Raw genomic sequence first — 21,940 nt, 5'->3', positions numbered from 1 at the left:
ATTTCCATATTTTACAAGTATCTATGTAAATTTAATTTGATGAAGCTAAATTACCGCTAGTATCTTATAATCTTTCAATGTCGAATGATTTAAAACCGTTTATCGAAACAGCGTAACAAATGATATAACAAATATTATCAGAATATTGAAATAATCTATATTGATACATATTTATATCATAAAATTCATTCAGACATTTCATACTTTTTACATATATTGTACGATACGCACATACATATGCATAATGTTTTTACATGGAGTGGCAAAGTCAGATTGCGTCGAAATAATCTTAATATTGAATCCCCTTACGCGTCTAATCTGAATGAATTGCGCATGTTTGCAACCAGACAGGATATAGTCCAGACAATCTGACCAAACCCACGTCCCAAGTCAATATTTGGTGCTGTAAGAGACGAAGTGTAGGAAATGTGCTTTTCACATTGCCGTAATATCACGGGCGGGGTCGAAAATAATACGTGTATCCTCCTTCTTAAAATCATTTTTACATTTATTTCACATATTTACAAACTCACGAGTATTGCGTCGACCAATAAATATAAATATTCGATAATATACAGGAGCTAAAACAACAGCTTTAAATAATATAATCTTTTACACGCTTCTTTTAAACACAATATATTATTAATATATATAACATATATATATTTTTATATAAGTAGTGGAAACGTTAAAAATTAACAAATTAATAAAGTTCATAAGGTGAAAAATTAAATAATAAATATTCTTTTAAATTACATCTTGCACATTTTATAAAGTGTTCATGACATCAATTATTGAAAGTATTATTATACAATGTATACTTACATAATCGCGTCGTGTGATATCTTTATTTAAATAATTCTGTTTAACAAGTTATTATCAATAATAACCATTCAATGCGATATGATATTGATTTGAGCGAAATAATATTTTTAAAATAAATAGACAATTAACTAACTAAGGACTCTTGACAATAAATTTAAACAAGTAACGAACAGAAGAGGGTAGCATTGAAAGTGCGATTATCGGTGTGTATAAGTTACCTGTCTAATATTCTTTAATATAATATGATCTTTAGCCAAAATTTCGCTCGGATCCTCTCGCATGAAGTACATTGCTTTTCAGACCAATCAATCTGGAAGAATATTTTGGCAAATAGCAACTCGCTACCGCGTTGCTGCACGTGGCTCAAAATAGAGCCGAAACGCTCGACATATAATTACGTATCTTATTGCTAATTAAAGAACATTAGACCCATAACTTATGCACCGATAACCGCGTTGCACTCTCGATGCCCTCCCTTTTCCGCTCTTATTTAATTTCCGAAGTAGCTTTCAATGATTCTCCATTCGGAGAAATTAATCAAATTTCTCCACGTTCAATTTGACAAACTTATAACGTTATTATCTCTAATGTTGTAATGCCATACTTTTCATGTGTTTTGTAGCGTTTCCGTACACGAGTAACAAGATTTCAATAATTGCGGTTTCAATAAATTAATATAATGTGGCGATATTAATAACAATATCAGAGTTTCGAATCCACAACTGATACGTCACATAAATATTCATAATTCACATCTATTAATTATGAATATTATGTAACGTGTCAGCTATGGATCTGAAACATTGCTCGATGTTATTATTATTATCATGAATAATATTGGTATCATAAGTTTGCTCGCCACCGCGGTCAGATTCACTTGGCTACTTCTACCAGGGTCGAAACTAACTGATATTAAATGTGCTCATCACTCGCGAAATACTTGTCACTCGCGTTACGCCCGCCTCGGAGAGACTACAAATCCCTTCTGTACACGGAGAGACCGATACGGTTACCACATATCTAATTAGGGTTGGCACAACCCCAATAAATAGTAATCTTTGGGACAGCTATATCTGTGGCTGTCATCCACATTGGTATAAGTAGTGGAGTCAACTATATGCGTTTTGTGCAGCAAACTTAGTGAATGTTGCAACACGAAACAATGCAGAGATGCCCCTGCTATTTATACGGCAACATTTTAATTTTAGTTATTTTTGCCTCAGCCGGTCTTTCCGTGTACTCGCGGTTGTTTCCCCACTCTCGACGTAATCGGATGAATTTAGTCGTGCGCGTTTTGGTAATTGGAATGTCGAATGGGCTGGTGCATCGAGGTAGAGTCATCCGACCCGAGCAGATACATGCTGGTCAGCTTGCCATTGAAGGTATAGGGTCCCATATCAAGGCTGTTGAGCGAATCTTCCGGCCTCCTTACCGGCTTGAGATTCGCCTGCCACTGATAAATAGAGGTCGGCTTACCGTTGTTCACGAAGTCGGCTGACAGGTTGTCCAGGTTCGTGATTGGACTGTCGGTTGGCTTCTTGCCAGGCTTCTTCTGCCATTGATAGACGGAGGTGGGCTTGCCGTTGCTTATGAAGTCTATAGGCAATTTGATGAAGGGATTAACGGTCTGCTGAGAGACCGGCTGAGGTCGCACAGGTCTCACGTGTAGCTGCTGATGTAGCTGGACTAGTTGTGGCACGAGGGGTATCTGGGGCTTCAGGGAAGCGCCCGGGTACGTGGGTGGTTGCGAGATGTATCCGAGACCGGGTACAAACATATACGGGATGGGCGGCAGTCGGATGTAGAAGATGTCGCTCTCTTGGTACCTCTTCGACGCGCCCGACGACCTGTCCTCCATCGCCAGCTCCGGGTTGTTGTCGTTGTAATCGACCTCGTAAGTGGGCACCCTCGGGTAATGCAAGATAGGTGGTATCAGGGGATAATTTACAAATATAGCTTTATGCTTTCGCCCTTGCACCCTTTTCTCATTTGTCTCGTTCCCACGCGTCTCCGACCCGGAAGCCGCGAGATGATGGACCGTATACTTCGGGGTTGACAAAGTATCATTCGTGTTTTCTACCGTTTCATTTAATTTGCCCGGTCCGTCGTCCGGTGCGTCCAAACGATTCTCCGTGGACAGCGAAAGCGCCTTTTGGACCTGAGGGTCTAATCGGTCGTTCAATGTGCTTGAAAGAGGATTTGCTGCCACAAATCCGATTATAGGTACCAGCAGGACCAGTATCATCGTGGTTTCTGAAAAAGGATAAAAGTGTTTTTGTAAAGACATCAAGTAGCGTCAATATTTCTATATTGAAACGTATAAAATACTCTGAGATACAAACTTATTATCTTTTTTACATTTTAATAACATATCGTACTTATTTAATGACGATTGATCTACTTAATTTCAAGAAGAACTACTTTTCATATTACATAAATAATTAGTAGAGAAATGTCCTCTATTACGAGATAGGATTCTAACGTGAGATGGTAGGTTTTCAACGTCCAAATTCAATCACAAATCTTTTTTTCACGACAATTACGATCTAACAATCAATTTTCCACTAACCAGATTTCATTGCAATAAATTCATGGTGGAACCAACAGATAACGTGTATTAATCAGCAGAAACTCCGCTATCTCATAATAGAAGACTTTCCGCGAATAAATATTTTTTATTATAAAATAGAACAAGGAAGCCACGTATGAAGGAGGCATTTGTTTCAAATTATTTGTTCTATCTAGATAATTTTTGTTTTTATCATGCAAATTGGAATGAGGGAGAAATGAAATGAGGAAAATATTAAGATGCTGTTGGAAACAATTAATTAATTAATTTATATAAGAAAATCGTTAACATATACAATACAGTGAATATAAATTCAGTCAACGTTAACGTTGTGACAACATATTAAAGTAGAAGTGATTTTACTTTGGCGAGCAAGAAATCTGCCGCTTTGTGAGCAAGTTAAGTGTCTCACAGACATCTTATCGTTCTGAATTTAGCGGAGCGAGCAAACGAGCCAAAACAAATTGTCCGCTCGTTGGGGTGGATGTCCTCGGGAAAGACGCGTTTCCTGTCTAGCTACGCACACCATTATCGGATCTCCTTATTCCTCTTGGCTGCGCGTGCGATTGTACGTGTACATCTGACAACGAATAAATCACGTCCCCGTGCGGAGCGAGAAAAAGGGTGGGCGGGCAAGAAAGGGGGAGGCAAGGATACAAACGCGCGCGGCTGCGACGCGTTTGGACGTTCCGATGCCTTTTGCTCGCGTTGCGGTATTTCCCTCTTTCCTCTCCTTCTCCTTCGCAGCAGTGGCGCGAGGCGAACGAAACAGGAGCACCAAGAAGGGTAATTGAAAGCGGGTTATAAAATCGTCGAGTCACGCATTCCAACCGCGAAGTCCTCCCGTGCTCACTCTCTCGAGGACCTTGCAGAAGGTCGGCTGACAGAGGCGTCAGGAATTGACCCGATCGCATTTTCCCCTCCGCAACTAATCGTGAAGCAATATTCCTTTTGTCTACACCTATTCGTGACTTTATGAGCTTTCCAGATGCGTTTCGAACATTCGTGTGCCCTTATATATGCTTTTCAGATAAAAACTTTATTAATATATGATTATAAAAATGTCCGTATTTCCTTCTTCTTGTTTAATCTTGCTCGTATATTGTTCGTAGGGAAAAGAATAAGAAGAATAATTAGATAGGTAGCTTTTGCGTTATTTCTTTTACAAAAAATAGAATTGCAATTATAATAATTAACAAAAGTATATGCCCGATGAAGGTGTCTCAATCGCGGTGGTCTAAGTTGGATATTTTGTTATTTGAACAATTGAACCATTTGCTTTAGCAAATTTCTTCATAGCAAACTTAATTTGCACGAACAAAATGATTATTACCCAGTCAGAAATGACTCGTCGATCGACAAGTCATTTCTGACTGGGTAAGAATAACTGATAATCTTGTAAAAATTGCTATGACTGCCAAAATTTATATACACGCACAAAACGTACCAACGTGTGATTGATCATGAGTCAATAGCAAATTCTGGTACAAACTGTTGGGTCAAACTTTAACTACGACTTTAATCTGAAGAGAGAGGAGAAAGAGGAAAAGGAAAGAAGGAGAAAGAGAGAAATTCTTAATCAATGAATATATTTTTTAAATAGACTGATACACACGTACGTTTCAAATATAAGAATAATGAATTATAAATGACTGTACATTATAAAGTGTGTACATTATACAATAGACATTTATATCGATAATCGAAAACTTTATGTCAGTAGTCGATAATAAGATTCTTCAGTTATCTACTGAGACTGCTTAAATGATATTATCACGAAAATTTATTCAGACCTGGCTGCTTTTGTCATACTGGCTCGAATAAATTCTGCATATTTTGCATATTGAAATATAGTTGTAACGATTGTTGCATCTACATTAAATTGCATTAATTGTAATTACTTTGTTATCCGATTACATGCAATTATTAATTGATTATTAATTATAATTCAATTTCAAATTCATGTTGAGATTAAACATTTCTTTTTTATCTTACCGTTTATTAGCACTATAACAATTGGAATACTCTAATAAACAATTTACATCCATAGTCGATAATATCGATATTCTTCAATTACCTCGGCTCTGTAACGTTGGAACGTCGATAATTTGCCCAGGGATATTTCAATAATTATAAAAATATTTACGATGCAATAATATCATAAACTGCCATGAAACTATATTGTTCATCTCGGTTTTCCAGCTATCGTTTGTATGGATAGTCAAACTCGGGTAATAACGATAAAATTGCAATTTCTAATTAAAATTAAAAATTACCGAGGCCTAAATATGTGTACACGTCTACGAATTTTAGGAATAATAAATTATAAAATTATTAGTTCACGGCCAAAAGTGTACAAGCCAATCGATTTACAAGTTCCACTTGTTTTAAGAGAAAATATATTAAACGTTGATGCTTGAAAAAGAATTTTTGCAATTAATTTTGAAGAAAATGAAATGTAACACATTTCTGGAATAGCCTAAAAAGAAATGCTTCTTAAGAATAACCGCGATGTACCACATCGATATTAGAAAAGTTTGTCTAACGGTCTATTAATTCTGTAACTGTTAATTCTGCCATTGCCAATTAAAGTGTGCTAAATCGTCCATTGCGGACAATCGTTATCGCCATTGAAGGAATTTCATCGACTCGTAAGTTTCACCGCAATATGATAAAGTATGATTATCATAATAATATCCGAATGCTGCGTTCCGCATTGTTTCTAAATACCGTTTTCTTCCATCGGTGCATAACCGGAGTTCTTGTTCGTTTCGTTTGCAATTAGATCACGCTTAATGCAGTATCAATTCACGTCGGCGTATTAATTAAAATAAACGCAGCCATCTAAATATGCTTCCGAGTCATTTGTGAATTATAGACATTTCTCTACAGCTATTTGGACTATTTTCCCGGTGATATGTGTGCATAATACAGATGAAAGTAAGATAGCCAGAGTTAAATTCGATACGGTATATGTAATATACACCGCTAGTGTATGCTAATTTTTCATCGCTCGTATTACGCATTGTACGCTGCGCGTGCGGACCGTTATTTCCTTGAAACAAAGCACCGGTATGTGTCACTGTGAGTGCTACATGATAATGTATTATTTCTCTTGAATACGTGAGACGAGGACGAGCATTACCTACAAATGTTCGGTTTCACGAAACGCGTGTATATGTGAGCTTATGATATAAAAGTAGCTTTATTACTTAATTTAATAGGTATCTTTAAAAAGCAAGTATAAGTGCGACAGTTGGCAGAAGTAATGTTCCCAGTGAGAAACGGTTCGTCAAAACGATGTCGAATCGTCATCGACACTGTCAAATTCGACGTCGACTAACGAATCATTTCCCGCTGGGGTTCTAAAAAGCACGTCTTACTGGAATTGACAGACAATTCGCGAACAGATCGCGAATTTGTTTCTGATAAGGACGCCTGTTGACGAACTGATAAACAGTTTAGTAAACCGTTTCGCGATCGATTATTCGTCATGTTTAATTCGTTCGGTTGCCGTTACGAGTTCGCTCTAGGAGCAGTAAGATCAAGAAAAAAGTGACAAATTCAAAGTGAAGGCGCTTCCTTCAGAAGGAAGACATTGATCAGGGAGCCGCGTATGCCATTAGACGGAACGTAACATTTTGCTATCAATGATACCTGGAGACACTTGGCCGTATAATTTAGCACTGTAGGAAACAGGATGACACTTACCGCTTTCTGTCATATATTATAATTAGCTTTCTTTTCACTATTTTCCTCGCCGATCTATTCCTTTTCTATCTAATCCGTTTTCATTAGAGGCTCCCGTATTAGAGCACCAAATCCAGCTTTCGACAAACGTGAATTATTATACATGTCATTTTATACAGTTATTATCATTTATGTAATATAGTTGCGTTACAGTTTTCACAGATAATCGCCGAACGTGCGGCGAGGTAAAAAGAGGAATCTGGTCTCTCCCGACGCGTCCGGTGATTATCGAAGAGTACGCATGGCTTACTCTGGCGGAACGTAGCCGCTCGAAATTAACTACTGGCCAAATTGCCACTGTCCGCCGATATCACGTCAGTGACAGTGGCCACTAAACGTTACCGTGTACTTTCCGCGTTGTATCATTATATCTCGCGCTTCGCTTCTTGATAAAATAGATTCCCCTCTTTATACCGGCGTACCGGGCAGCCTTCAATCTTAACCGAAGGAGAGAGTTAGGTATCGAGTAATAGACGTGGCCGGGGATCCCATTGTTGACCCGAATAATTGCATATTAATCGCACCTATACTCCGCGAAGCGGAAACGGGGCCATTTTTTTCACTCCGAGCGAAGGAAGATGCTATATACGTCCGGTGAAAATCACGTAGCCCACTCTTTCTTTTCTTTTTAATCGTTTGCTACACGTAACCGTAGAAATGCCGAATGTAATGGCGAGAAGCCGAATGACTGTAAAAATAGACGTTTTCGAAACGTCTACTTTTTAAGGAGGAGTAGCTTGGAAATGATAAAGCAAAACTATTTTTATGTCCCTTTTATTATTGAGACAATATTCGAGTCATCTCGTTTTATTTATTTGATTAAATTCCGGCCGATGCTTTTTATAAATGAACTCTTTTTAAATTTTTATTTGATTCGAAAAAAATCAGCTCTATTTTCTTCAATTGCTCGTACAGCTTTTATATAAAGCCGGGTAAATCAGGATAAGAACGGAACACCCGATAGATTTTAATTATTTTTAAGTGCATCCTCCCTCTTAAGTGTCTTGTTTTCTATGTCAATGTCGAATTCATCGTGAAACAGCGTAATTAGCAGTGACTATCGCGGAGTTCGCGTAGCAGCTACAGAAATGCAAATTGTTTTGCCAAAATTTGAAGAAATTTACGATCGAATACAATCGAGAATAACGAAGTCAACGGTGCAGCGATACAATTTGTAACTAGACAAATTTGGATAAATCATCATTGACGCGTGTCGCTCTTTGACACAAAACACGTAGGAAGAAAAGATAGCTATCACGAGATACTCGTTCTTATTCGCTGCTTCTTTAATCATCCAATTTTACGCTACTGATTTTAGCGCGATACAGCGATACAGCGTGGAATTTCGCAGGATGTAGCGCGGAAGCTTGCACGATGATTCATAGAGTATTGAAGGAGTTTTTATTTTGCAATAAATTCTCAATATCATACGCAGCGCGTGGTCTCATATATTAATAAACTTTCGCAGATCGGTTTTGTAAAACGACTTCGAGGTCCCCCGATCGGTCGTGATTATGAAATTCGATTGTGCGCGAATCTTTTTTATTCTGACAACGAATATCGGTTAGATGTTGGCTTTCCACGCACCTAATTACCACTAGTAATGAAATAGTTACACGTGATAATATTTGCACTTCTGCAACAGAAACAATGTACACTTACATAATTATATACAGGGTGTACTAAAACCACCGGATATCCTTTTAATCATAAATTCTTAAGAAACTTTCAAGACAAAAATTCTAATACAAAAATGTCGAGGCTATAATAGTTTTTAAATAATAAGCGATTACATTTCACAAATGACAGGCCTGAGATTTCGCGCGCTCAGGTACGGCGACACGACAAGTGATAAGGTGTTCTAAGATAAAGGTGTTCCTACGAATATCGCCCTTTTTAGCATAGTGACAACTTTCACAACAGACTTAACGATTCATTCTCGAATTAATTGTTCCTCTTGTTATCTTTAACCATTTCTTTTGTTAACTTTGTGTAACGTCTTATTAATAAAAGGGAGGGGTTCACTATGATGAGCATCTTGATCAGACTGATATTCTTCGATTTAGTCGGTCTCCGATATTCTGAGTGAACTTGGAATTTTCAGTTAGATTCAATCTAGTCTCCTGCCTCTCTTTATCCTCAAGTTTTCAAAATAACCGGATAATCGTCTTCCCAAATATTTTCTGTCCCGTTAAACGGTGACTTTGGTTCTCGCTCGCTCGCGAAACACATAGGAACACTTTTATCACTCGTCATGTCGCCGTGCCTGAGCACGCGAAATCTCAGACCTGTCATTTGTGAAATATAATCGCTTATTATTTAAAAACTATCATAGCCTCGACATTTTTTTTATTAGAATTTTCCTCTTGAAATTTTCTAAGGAATCTGCGATTAAAAGGATATCCGGTGGTTTTAGTACACCCTGTATAAAACATATTTATACATGGGGAACATTTTCTCTTAAAAGTTACTTGAAAATTATGTAATCGTGGGACAACACAGTATTTCGAAAAATTTTATAAGAGTTTCTTGAAATGTTACCATACATTTTACTAGTAAAATAGCACGATAACATATTTTTCAGGGCAAGTTTTAAAAGAAAATTCTCTCGGTGTATATAAAAAAATTTTCTCTGGTAAGGAAAGAAGGCAAAGAGGATTCTAGATATCGCCTTTTTAGAATCGCCGTTCAGCTCGCACGTGGTGATTCTAAACAGGCGATATCTCCTAATAAGCAACTTTACAAGGCTTTCTCATAATTACACCGGGCGACGAAGGACTCTGCGAGACTGCAGGCGCTTCCTTTCGAGATTACAATCGAGTGCGAGCGAATCCGCACCGTTCGCCATACGCTGTTCGCAATTGTTACCCGCGGATCGCAGGAATCTCGGATTTGAGGAATGCCGATTGTCCGCCGACAATACGCCGATTGTTAATTTCGGAGTTTAGCGGCACGATCCGCGAGTAATTTCACGATATAATGAGACTCTCTGTGTACCACAACACCGGATTCGGATCCCAAGTGTACATACCTTTCCCAACTTGGAATAATTTTAGTTGCACAAATTATTTTGACGCACAATAACGGTTCTGTAAACGCGCTATAGTCGCCCGTTAGAAACATTAACCTGAGATTCTATGATCCTAGAAATATCCAATTCTTTTACGAGACAAACCAATTTAATGTGTACATTCTGTTATGAGTTGCATCATCTATTTAAAAAATTTTATATAGAAAGTTATGTTATTTAAGTAGTTACTGTGTAATCGAGAGCGTTAATATCATCCGGTATGTTCGCTTCACCAATAAATTTGCGATTCTCGTCGATTCTTTCACAAAATAATTGAGCTGTATTATTAATGATATCAAGTTGTATTATTATTATTAATGATGTCGAGATAACTTTCTGAAATATTATAGGAAAACTTAATCGCTGAATGCAGCACTGATGCTCTCAATATTGTGCAATTGTGGTTATTGCTACAATCAAATCTACTTTTCTAATATCTATATTATTGTATGTAGGCAAACATCTTTGCAGATGAAATTGTTACTTTATTAAATTGCTCGTGCGAGTTAGGCCTTACATAATGATCCTTTCTAGACGATAGTGTAAAAGAAGCCTTTTTTCATACTCTCGTAATAATCTTTGTAAAGTGCCAGTTTTTGCATTTAATTCGGTGACAGGAAACCGTAGTAAAGAATCGACAATAGTCGGTCAACAGAAAAACAGGGAGATAACGATGAGTATCTTGTAAAACGGATTTCGCTCTAACCATGGGACCCATTACGCGATTAGAAGCGGCTGTCCCGTCAAATAAGCCATTCTTTACATCAGTTAATCATGTTTTCTAAAATTAGATTGCAATAAATTAACTTTTTCTCGAATTAGAGAACATCGCGCTATATCTTCAACACAAATGTGGAACGTTCAATTTCAATCAAAGATTTGATCAAAGCAAACAAAAACTAACTTAATATTTTTCTTTTTATATTTACAGTTTACAGTACGGGGGGGAAGTAATGCGATTAAAATATTTATAATAGTTTTTTAGATGGAAACGGTTATCATGTTAAAGTCACGTTCATTTTTTTAAATAAATAAAATTCAAAAATGAAAATTTTAAATAAAAAGTAAATTTTTTGTTATATATATTTGTTATACAATATCATATTTTATGACGTATACTGAAGTTCAATCAAGTTTCGTGCACGTTCTAATTATGTTCTCAAAACAAACAATCTCTATCAAGCGTAACATTAAAAAGTGCCGTCCAACGAGCGAATTATTCGATTTAGAGCGGCACTAATTTCGGCACGAAGCAACAATCATCACACAACTTCGCTCATCTTTTACTTCTCATCCAAGTTTTCGTAGTTTGTGAAAATTAAGTTACATTTTTCGCGATAAATCTCCTCAATAATCTCTTCCGACTCCTCCATGCAATCGAAAAAAATGAATTAAACTCGCAAAAATAAAAAGAATCCGTAATCCTTGCCTTCTCGAACGTTTATAGTACGAATCCCGGTTCTTCATAAATAAACATCTTTCGACGAGTCTTATATAACGTATTAATCATCGCTACTGTGCGGCATTACAAATCATTCCATTAATTATATTTCGGCGAGAATACTGAGCTGCTCGTCCATCGAACGCTTCTTGCGGAGATAAACATTTATTATTTTTTAAGGATGCGCAAAACATTAATGACACAAAGCAACGGTATATTTGTAAACGATCGTATGCACGAATCGATTAACCCAGATAGAGTAACGATTTGTACTTGCGTACCGTGCATGTGTCTTAAATATGTCATTTTTTAAAGATGGAATCACTCGAGAATTCAGATTAGCGGCAACGTTATTAAACAATCATTCGCGTATATTTATACCGAAGCATCAAAGTATTTGCAGAAATCGTTTAAACTTACGATATATGGATTAATTATCTTTAAATTACTGCTGCGAGCCTATTATCCGTCTCGTGATAAAGAGAAAATGGAGAAACACGAGAGAAATCCTTCCGGTGATCTACTGATAGTTACGTCATTACGTAAAATAATTTACAAAAGTTACGATATCGAACGATTTCTTTTCAACTTTCTTCAATTATTAATTTCAGTAGTGTTTGTTATACCTGAAATTGCAATAATTTGTTTGAAATGTACGTTCCGTTTAGATACATACATTTTCTCATTTCCTGAATTGTTGGCAATTTATCAGAACATAACTCTCTAATTCGAGGAGGAGACCAGTTGACGAGCGAAAGCAAACGTTTGATTGTAAGAAAAATTATATTCGATCAACGCTACAAGCACAAGCTGCCGAAGCTTGTACCTTCGATAAGTTATACTTCCCACTTTGCATCCGATATAAAGTAATTAACATTTTTTTTTTATTGCAATGCTGTACACCACTCCCTTTCTTAGAGATCTCATTAAGTTCAATGATCGCATCTTACTATCCTAGATTCCAATTTCACGAATGCTGCGCGAAGTAGCATCCAATTTAAAAATCAATACAATTTATTCTCATGCTCTGCTGTCTAGAAACTTTCACCTCGTTTCCAATCCTCTCAGTATTCACAGAGGGAAATCATGATTCTGGAAACACGTCGTTATACAAAGGAAATATTGGGATTACTTTTGCATCAAGCGATTATTTGATGTACGTGATTTTCAAGTAATATTATTTTACGACGAATAATTAAAACAATATCTCCCACCCCCGGCCCTTCGTGAATTATGTCGGGTTACGTTACTTCCGCGTCGAAGAAAGGATCGATGATAGCCGAGTCGAATTTCGAGAGTACATAAATCGTGAAATAATCTGCACCTCGTTTTCCAGATGCTGCGCACGACAAAGTAATGTTCGAAGCACGAACGAAACGCTTCCTTCCTTTGCGCCGCCGCTATAACCATTGACTCTTGGCGGCTCACCGCAAGAAATTGACCATTTATTACGAGCGCAGTTATTTACATTTGAAATCGTTAAGCGGAGAAATTTAGAGAACTCTAATCCAGACTCCACGAGCCGGCTGGCCGTGTCGTTGCTGCATAGCGAATGCGAAAATCGTTCGATATAGCGTTCTTTTTTTTTATGATCCATCTCACGAGCGAACAATCGAGTCCGCAAGTAAAAATCAGCTTTTGCATTATTCCCATAGGTGAGAAACGATTTGCGGGGGAAGAAGCAGAGACGATTGCCGAGGAACAACTTGGCAATAACTTTGGGCGAATTTATACGAGCGAAACTAGTCGCGCGAGGTAGAACAGGCTGAAGTAGAATCCAAGATCATTTTGTCGGCCAGTCGATTGTTCGATTGATTGACCAAATTGGTTACGTTACACTAAACCTTGTAGCGTTGAAAAAAGAAATGAAACGGAATCGTTTATAATTAACTTGCAACCTAAAATATGAATCAGACGTTAGTCCTTAACATGCACAGCTTTTTCGTAGCACTCCGAATATTTCTTAAAATAATATCTGCTTAAGAAGGAATCCTAAAAAATATTCAAACCGTCCTTTTCAGATTATTTTTATGTGTTCGCACATCTGCAGAGCTGCGCATGAGAAATAAAAGAGTAGAAAAAGTCCGCACTGGAGGTTTGATAATAGTAGCGTAACGAGTTCCATCGTAATAAAGTTGATAATTAGATCAGTTAAACTTGAAAAACGCAACTCGAAAATATGGTGTACGCGCAGTGGAGTCAGATCTCAGTGAGAAATGATTCGTCGAAACGATGTCGAATCGATATCGACACTGTCAAATTCGACATCAATTTGACGGTGTCGATGTCGATTCCACGTCGTTTCGACATCGATTGACGAGCCATTTCTCGCTGGGATGACAGCGACAGTGAAATAATAACGGCAGGAGAAGATAAGGCTTTTCCCTATTGTCATTCACGAGCGGTCCGCGTGACGAAAATGTCGATCGTCGAGTGGATCTAAATCAAAGAAATTCTTCGCGCTTTTTCCATGCCTGACCAGCTGGAATCGACGGACATCGCGGGAATACCAATCGATGGAACGGCGATGGAAATCGTGATCGACATAACGCGGCGATCACCCGTGCGGCGAAAGGTCGCACGTGATTGTACTAACTTCTGTACACTGATAATCGCGTGGGTGGTATCGTACCGATATAAGGTGGCCGATCAATCGTCAGTTCGAGGACGAAATCGATATTTCAATTAATAGATTAAATTAATAATTAATAAACGCTCGATTTAACGAGTTTCGGACTTAACGAATTGGACAAGTAATAATGCAGTACGTTGATGGATAATAATTCTAAAAAATTAGAAATTTAAAAAATTAAAAAATTTTACCTGATAGACGAGTTAAAAGAGCGAAGTTAAATGTGACACAGAAATTGGAGTTAAGTGAGAAATTAGCAGAATGTTCTTAAACAACACTATCAAAAAAAGTGAGTGATTATTACATGCGCTTTATTATAATTCGACAATTTTATTTTGGGCAGTACGGTATATTTTACATTAAAGTTGATAAAAAGTGCTTCCCCTAAATTACATTCGATTTAACGGACTTGTGGCACTAATTACCACTCTTTCCTCCGATATATTTTCGTTAAATCGAGGATTTATTGCATAAAGCTATGTAGTAAAATAAATAAGTACATGTAAATTAAATTGTAAGATATAATAGGCTCCAGTATCAAAATTAGAATAATGAGATATTAAAGGGCAATGAGAGCCAGACACTGGACGTTAGGTGTCAAATATTTATAATAAAGAAGTCGACTTCTTTATTTTAAATATTTCACATCACCTAATGTCCAGTGACTAACTCTCGTTGACCCAATGTCTCATTATTCTAATATCTAAGTTGGCTGAAGATTCGTCAAATCATTTAAGCACTTATTTAAACGCACTCTTTCCGCGAGCTCTCGCCTCGAGCTCCCATTTATCTCGCAATCTTATTCCTGCCATTACTTCTCTATTATATTATTTTTTACGCCACGCTACATCCATATTGCGTTTTTCGATCGAGGTGTTCCGCGTGATCCCAATTTCATGGAACTTCCGTGCAATTATCCGCAATTAGGCGTCATGATCGTGCGTTTCAGAGCACAATTGTTCGAAATTCACATTCGAGAAATTGCGAAAGAGGCTCACGCGCGCGTACTCACGGGCAATGCGATAAGATGGGTAACGCGAAGGCCGGCTCCAAACGTCTCTTCCTCTCGTTCGCGGGCGCAGCTTCCCTTTCCAAGACACATCCGAGCGCCCGAGCCCTTCCTCCTTCCCTCGATCCCGACGCCCTTCGGCGAGCGCGCAGGGTCGTGTCGCACGAGCGGTACCGCACAAGTTCACCGACTCCGTGGATCCGCGATCTGCTATCAGAATGAGGGCTTTTCTTAAGACCGTCTGTACTTATGTCGCTGCCCCCACTGAGGCAAACGTTGTACCCCGAGCACGCTACTCCTTCGGACGTAGTGTCCGAGGCGCTACGTCTCCCCCCTAGACCAGGACGACACGCACGTCGGCACGTACGAGCGGCACACTTTCGTTCGCGTTCGCACCTCTTTCGACGCTTCACTCTTGCTGACGTATCTTCACTCTTCACGACACTTTTGCTCTTGATCGAGACCGAGACGCCCGTAACGATCGTGGGCCCGCACGGGTTCTAACGTTGAGCTGTTTTACGAATGAACCCCTTTTTCATGGTTTCTCGACAACTCGCCATTCCTCCGTCAATTTCATACGTGCGTTTGCGTGTAAAATATGTTTATATTTATTAGTTCACAATTATATTATTAGCTCGATACGTTTAGCTCGCTGAGCCAATCCTTTCCGCTAAGGAGCCCAATTCTGAGATTCGTTTCAATCGCTTCGCGCCTAAGTGTTAATCCCCTTCGAAAGGGAGAGAGCTCCTTTTTGACAAGTCTACCTTGTCACGATAATAAAGCAGTAAGAAGCGATCTTCAGGAATACAATTCAAGGCCGTTCCTCTCGAGGAGCTCTGCACAATTTTCACGTTTCCTATTTCTTCACTCCCTCGAGCTCAGTACACTTTACGTTCAGATGTACATCGGGTTTACACGCTGCGAGTTTCGTTTTATCTCTCGCATCATCAGCGCGTATCTTTTCATTCATTGCTTTGGTAGCTCGATCGAACTAATTTTCTTTTCGCGATTAATCATCGTGAACTCTTTAATATTGTACCTTTACTCAGCTCTTTCATCTCGACTTATTCTCGCGATAACAATGGATACCGCTATTGCTATTGTACGTACGATCTGTTTAAGGCTGGTATTTCATTTGTCGTACGGCAAATTTTTTAAGTGTGTTGACTACAGGATAGTCAATTCTCGAGTATCTAGAAATTTTCTATTCGGCAGCCAATCAACACGCTTGAAAAATTTGTACGACAAATGTAATGCCAGCCTAAGCCTAAAGTTACATGCGTCGTACGGCAAATTTTTTAAGTGTGTTGACTGCTGGATAGTAAATTCTCAAGTATCTAGAAATTTTCTATTCAGCAGCCAATCAACACGCTTGACCGTGCTCTCGTTCGTTATTGCCTTATTTTGAAAATATCGTGCAACACACTTCGAGGGGGGATACAAAAGTCAGTCAGTTTAATAAATAATTCAATTAGTAAACTCAGTCATTTAATAAATAAGCGAGACACACAAAAGTAGACTTAGGGCGGGTTGTTCCAACCTCTTGGTAAGTTGACTAATCGTTAAGTCATATATATGCTTTATTTTTCCTTTAAATTCGACGAAGATAGACATACAATTTAACTATTAGTTAGTTTACCAAGAGATTGGAAAACCCAGCTCTTATCCTAGTAGCACAGTGCATTGGCCAAACATTGATTAAACATTAGCCCAATGCAACCAAATATTGGGCCAATGTTTAACCAATGCACTGTGCTACTAGCTAGGGTATATAGGCCCGGTTTCTCTCTAACCTCTGGTTAACAATTAACCAGAAAATGAAAAACCTGGCCTTAGAGTGCTAACTACTTGCCTCAACACTACATACGAGTCCACGATATTATATCTTCGATAGCCTTTCAACCCTCGATATTCAACCCTCGATGTGTCTTTCCTGCTGGGAATCAAAATTACAATATAAATGCTGGATATTGCATTGAGGATGGCGAAAGATTAATAGACGATTAGCGCGAAATTAGAACGAAAGATCTTTTAGCTTCGCGAAAACCATAAGAACAGTTAAGTCAGTAAAGCTTACCGTTCACGGTTACGAATATATTCGTCGTGTGAAATTCTCGTTGAGAATACCGTACGCACGACACTCGTATCGAAACAGCGAGGCGCCGGTTCGTTAAACTTTCATGAAGGCAGAAGAGAGGTATAAATCCCGACCGAACGAGATGATGATGAACGATGATTGGTAGCAAATCGACTTCGACCGGGGAATTGTGCCTCGAGATTTACGTCCGCGATCCGTTTCCCTAAAGTGCCATTTCCGTTTGTCGAGAAATCGCGCGGTAATCAGGCACAATCTAATTCTCCGGAGTTGTAAATGGAGTTTTCAGCCAGAAATTATCGCGCACTCAGTTGTATCGACTCCTCGACACGTGTCGACGTTGCATTTGCGCGTCTAATCTTCGTGACACAAACGCGCTGCGAGAACAGGACGATTTCCTTGGAGATGTTTAAACAATTAATATTTTTGCATCTTTCACCATTTTTTTATCTTATAATTTCACGAGCGATGCATATATTAGCTTTCGCGTGAAAATCATCGAAAATGAAACATGAGATTTATTCCCAAGGCGAATTTATGATCGAGCTACTCTCGTTAAAGCGACGATCAAACGTAAGACAATATTCATTCATAACATGGTTACGGCATATAAAAGGGGATCTAAATTCGACCAAGACAACAATGATTACCCTAGTAGCACAGTGTATTAGCTAAACTTTGGCCCAAGACAACCAAATATTGGGCCAATGTTTAACCAATGTTTGTTCAATGCACTGTGCTACTAGGGTACCAGCGAATCGTTTTCGATCGGGAAACCGTGTTTTGAGATTTACGCCCGCAGTCTGTTTCCGCGCGAATGTTCGCCGAGAAATCTCGCGTTTATCAGACACAATCTAATTTTCTAATATCGTGAATGAAGTTTCTAGCCAGAAATTATCGCGCACTAGATTACATCGATTACATCGGCGCCGTCATTGTATTTTGTTACTCAAGAAATTTCTAATCCCCGCGACAACAAATGCAACTGTAAAAGAAGAATAAAGTCAATTACTATTAGTAATAAGTAATTCTGTTCAAATACCGATGTTTTTAACATTTTTTTATTGCAATTCAATGAGCGATAGCCTATCCGGCTTTCCTGTACACGCGTTAAAATCGCCGAAAATGAACGCGACGCCGAGATTCGTCAAGAATCTCATATGTACTCGTAATCGTGCGCGCGGAGCTATTCGTTAGAGCGGCAACCAAACGTAAAAGAATGTCCATTTAAGTCTGATTACACGTTTCTCCGACACGCAATAACGACGATACGCGGCCCGTGGCAGCTTTCGACGCTCGAGTACCAAACGCGACGGACGCGATCTCCGGCAGCGGATCGCATAGCTTATCCTAGATCTGGAAAAATCTAGTCCGCTGTATTTACGGGAAAAGCCAGGAGTGACTCGGTTTCTCGCGTGAAACTCGGATGGCGTGACGTTATTTGTGTATTTTATTCGACACGTCGCCGCGGCTCGCGTCGGTCGGCTTAATCTAGCGGTAAAATAGCGAGACGCGCGGATCGCGCGAGACGAGACGCGGAGATGTGACCGTCTCTCAAAAGGACGGTCGAAATCCGTCCGCTTTCCAAATACCGGATAATCCGAATTATCCGAGCGTTGAAGCGCGCAGACACCGCTCCCTAAATGTATCTCTCTCGATCGCGATTGTTCCCGTTCCTCTTCCCGTTTGTGGCCACTCGAGAAAGTTTCAACAGACGGTGAGAACGCTCTACGGCTTTTATAATGGTACCGTACTTCCCGCTCATCGAGCAATTAGAAATTGTAATTATCGTGCGAAAGCAGGACCGACTAATTTTTAAATTTGTACTTGCGGCAAGCTCACCTGAAAAAGATGTAACGGGCTACGGGGGCGAAGAAGCGACTTGGGAATTTTTACGTGCGATTTGCGCTTAAAATCTCTTAAAGATACAACTGGTACGTCGGAAGAAGATTCATTAAATATCGAGAGAGAAATCGTAAATAAAAAGCCATTATGAATTCGTACAATTTCAACGATGTTTAATCTATACTTGTTAATTTTTAAGAGAGAGAGAGAGAAAAATGCAATAGGCCTCAACGAGTGCAAAGTAACTTGGAAATTTTGTCGTATAATTTATGCTTAATTTTTTGGAGATTTGTATAACTCGGAAGAGAATTCGTAAGTAGGCACTGAGAGAGAAATCGTAAACAAAAACCCATTATAAATTCGTACGATTTCAACGATGTTTAATCTCCACTTGTTAATTATGAAGAAATATATGTAACAGGCTGCATCAACGAAAGCGAAATAACTTGGGAATTTTTACGCATAATTTATACTTAATCTTTTGGAGATACAGCCGGCACGTCGGAAGAAAACTCATTAAATCGGCATCGAGAGAGAAATCGTATATTCATACGGCTCCGATATTTAACTTGTTAATTTTGAAGAATTGTAACAGCTAGGCTGCATCAACGAAAGCGAAATAACTTGGGAATTTTTACCAGAGACCCGGACCGGACGAAAATATCGGTTCGGTTCCGGTTTCGGTCTATTAAAATATTTAATAAAGGTTTCGGTTTCGGTTTCGGTTTTCTAGCTAAGGAAAGTACCGGTATTGTACAAATTGCCGTTTTTTTCGGTTCCGGTTCCGGTTCATTAAAACTTTCTTATTGAAATTTTTATTGAATGAAATTATTTATACATATATGCATACTGCGTGTGTGGATATGTATTTATATTATAAGTTATAAATTTTAATTTTTGATAGAAAAGTTTTTATTTTACATTTACATTACAATTACACACTACTATGCTTTTACTTTTTATAATTTTAACTTATATGATAACTTGGCTTCCTTCCTATTGCCACACTCCACACCATCTCGATAAATAATCGCGTGAATCAACGTTATAGCTTCGAGTAAGACACACTCGTTGTCTATCGCACTTTTACTCTATCATAATGATTCATACACAGATTTTGCCCTTATAAGGGCAAATAAAATGCCAAATAAAATCGAATATATTTAGTCCGGACTCGAACAAGAGACAAAATTTGTTGATAAAATCGGATATATTTAGCCCGAACTCAATCCTAGGGGCAAAGTCTGTCGGTAAATCAAAGCAGGGATACTGGTCTCGACTTTTGAGGGACCATTGGCTATCTGTCTATTAATCTGTAGTACTGCGTATCCCCTCTACCTATCTTTCGGAAAACCCGCGTCTAAAGAACCGAAAAAAACCGTGAACCGAAAATAATTTAACGGTATCGGTTTCGATTCCGGTCCTGTAGGCTTTATAACATTTCGGTACGGTTTACGGTTCCGGTCCGACAAAAATGCCGGTTACGGTACGGTTTTCGGTTTCGGTTTCGGTCCGGTCCGGGTCCTTGATTTTTACGCATAATTTATGCTTAATCTTTTGGAGATACACCCGGCACGTCGGAAGAAAACTCATTAAATAGCCATCGAGAAAGAAATCGTAGACTCCATCGTAAATTCGTACGGCTCCGATGTTGAATTTGTTAATTATGAAAAAATGTAACAAGCTGCGTCAACGAAAGCGAAGCGACTTGGACATTTTTATGTGCTTAATAGAGATACAACTTAGAGATACATACGTAACTGGTACGTCGGAAGAAAATTCATTAACTGGGCATCGAGAGAGAAATCGTGTACACAAAAATTCATTATTAATTCGCACGACTCCAACGATTACTCGGGCGTATTAGTAGGAGAAAGTGCGCGCGGAAACATGTCGTTTCGGTTTCCAAAAGGATCGTTTGTCCGTTCCATTTCGGACGCCACGGAGAATTATTAACCAGATTAAGTTCCGCGTCGATTTTCAAGCAAAAATGGAGTGGATTTCACACGCAATTGATTTCAACGTGAGAGACCGGCGCGCAAATCGCGTACAAACGTCACGGTCGGTAGTAACGTGTGATGTTGCAAAACTATAAATATTTCTACAGCGGTCTCGATCTAAAAATTCGATCCGTAAATTGCCGCGGGCAAATAAAATCGATCAATGATAAAAATCGATGACAATCGGGTTAATATAATTTTCCGAACGAACGAACGGTGGCGGACAATTTCTCGGAAGAAAAAATAACTATGTTTAATGCGATAACTACGCGCAACAACACGTGCTCTCCTTATTATCACTGCGTGATGCCCGTAATTACGCGATCTGAGAAATTACGAGCGTTTGAAATTACATTTACAGGCAGTAACGCGCATCTATAATGTCCTTCCCAGTCTTCAGCGTGTAGGTGTGCGCACGCAATGATATTATTTATAATTCATTTTCCAAACACGCGTTCCATTCACGAAGGCGGTGTCACAATCGTATCGCGGCACCGCGATTACCGTCTCGCGGACTTGCAATCACAGGGGGGGGGGGGCAGGGGGACCATTTAATTATCAGAAGGCATCAGCGAATTATAATCTTCAAAAGTATATAAACCACACTCGGGGGAGAGACACACTCGACGTTCCGCATTGTAGAAGCGCAGTCTGCCGTTGCAGGATATTTCAAATCGGCCAGCGTGCACGTGTTTTTTTTTTCT

At 38.8% G+C, this 21,940-nt stretch overlaps 1 protein-coding gene across 2 annotated transcripts; it reads right to left on the bottom strand.

Moving 5' to 3' along the window:
* Nucleotides 1–761: 761 nt before the first annotated feature.
* Nucleotides 762–15,305, bottom strand: LOC105561479. Of its 2 annotated transcripts, none has more exons than XM_012011487.1 (2): nt 15,300–15,305; nt 762–3,078 (listed from the first exon to the last, which is right to left on the bottom strand). In XM_012011487.1, the coding sequence occupies exon 2, from the start codon at nt 3,068–3,070 to the stop codon at nt 2,105–2,107; it is 966 nt and encodes a 321-aa protein (XP_011866877.1). In that variant the 5' UTR covers nt 3,071–3,078; nt 15,300–15,305; the 3' UTR covers nt 762–2,104. The 2 variants fall into 2 exon arrangements, with proteins under 2 accessions (XP_011866877.1, XP_011866876.1); XM_012011486.1 differs by lacking the exon at nt 15,300–15,305 and adding an exon at nt 3,921–3,984.
* Nucleotides 15,306–21,940: the final 6,635 nt, after the last annotated feature.

The sequence above is a fragment of the Vollenhovia emeryi genome, unplaced genomic scaffold (assembly GCF_000949405.1).
Source record: "Vollenhovia emeryi isolate VEMERY1.0 unplaced genomic scaffold, V.emery_V1.0 DF939206.1, whole genome shotgun sequence".
NCBI classification, from domain to species: Eukaryota; Metazoa; Arthropoda; class Insecta; order Hymenoptera; family Formicidae; genus Vollenhovia; species Vollenhovia emeryi.
The sequence above is the reverse complement of the archived record's forward strand: the minus strand, read 5'-3'. Positions and strand labels throughout refer to the sequence as shown.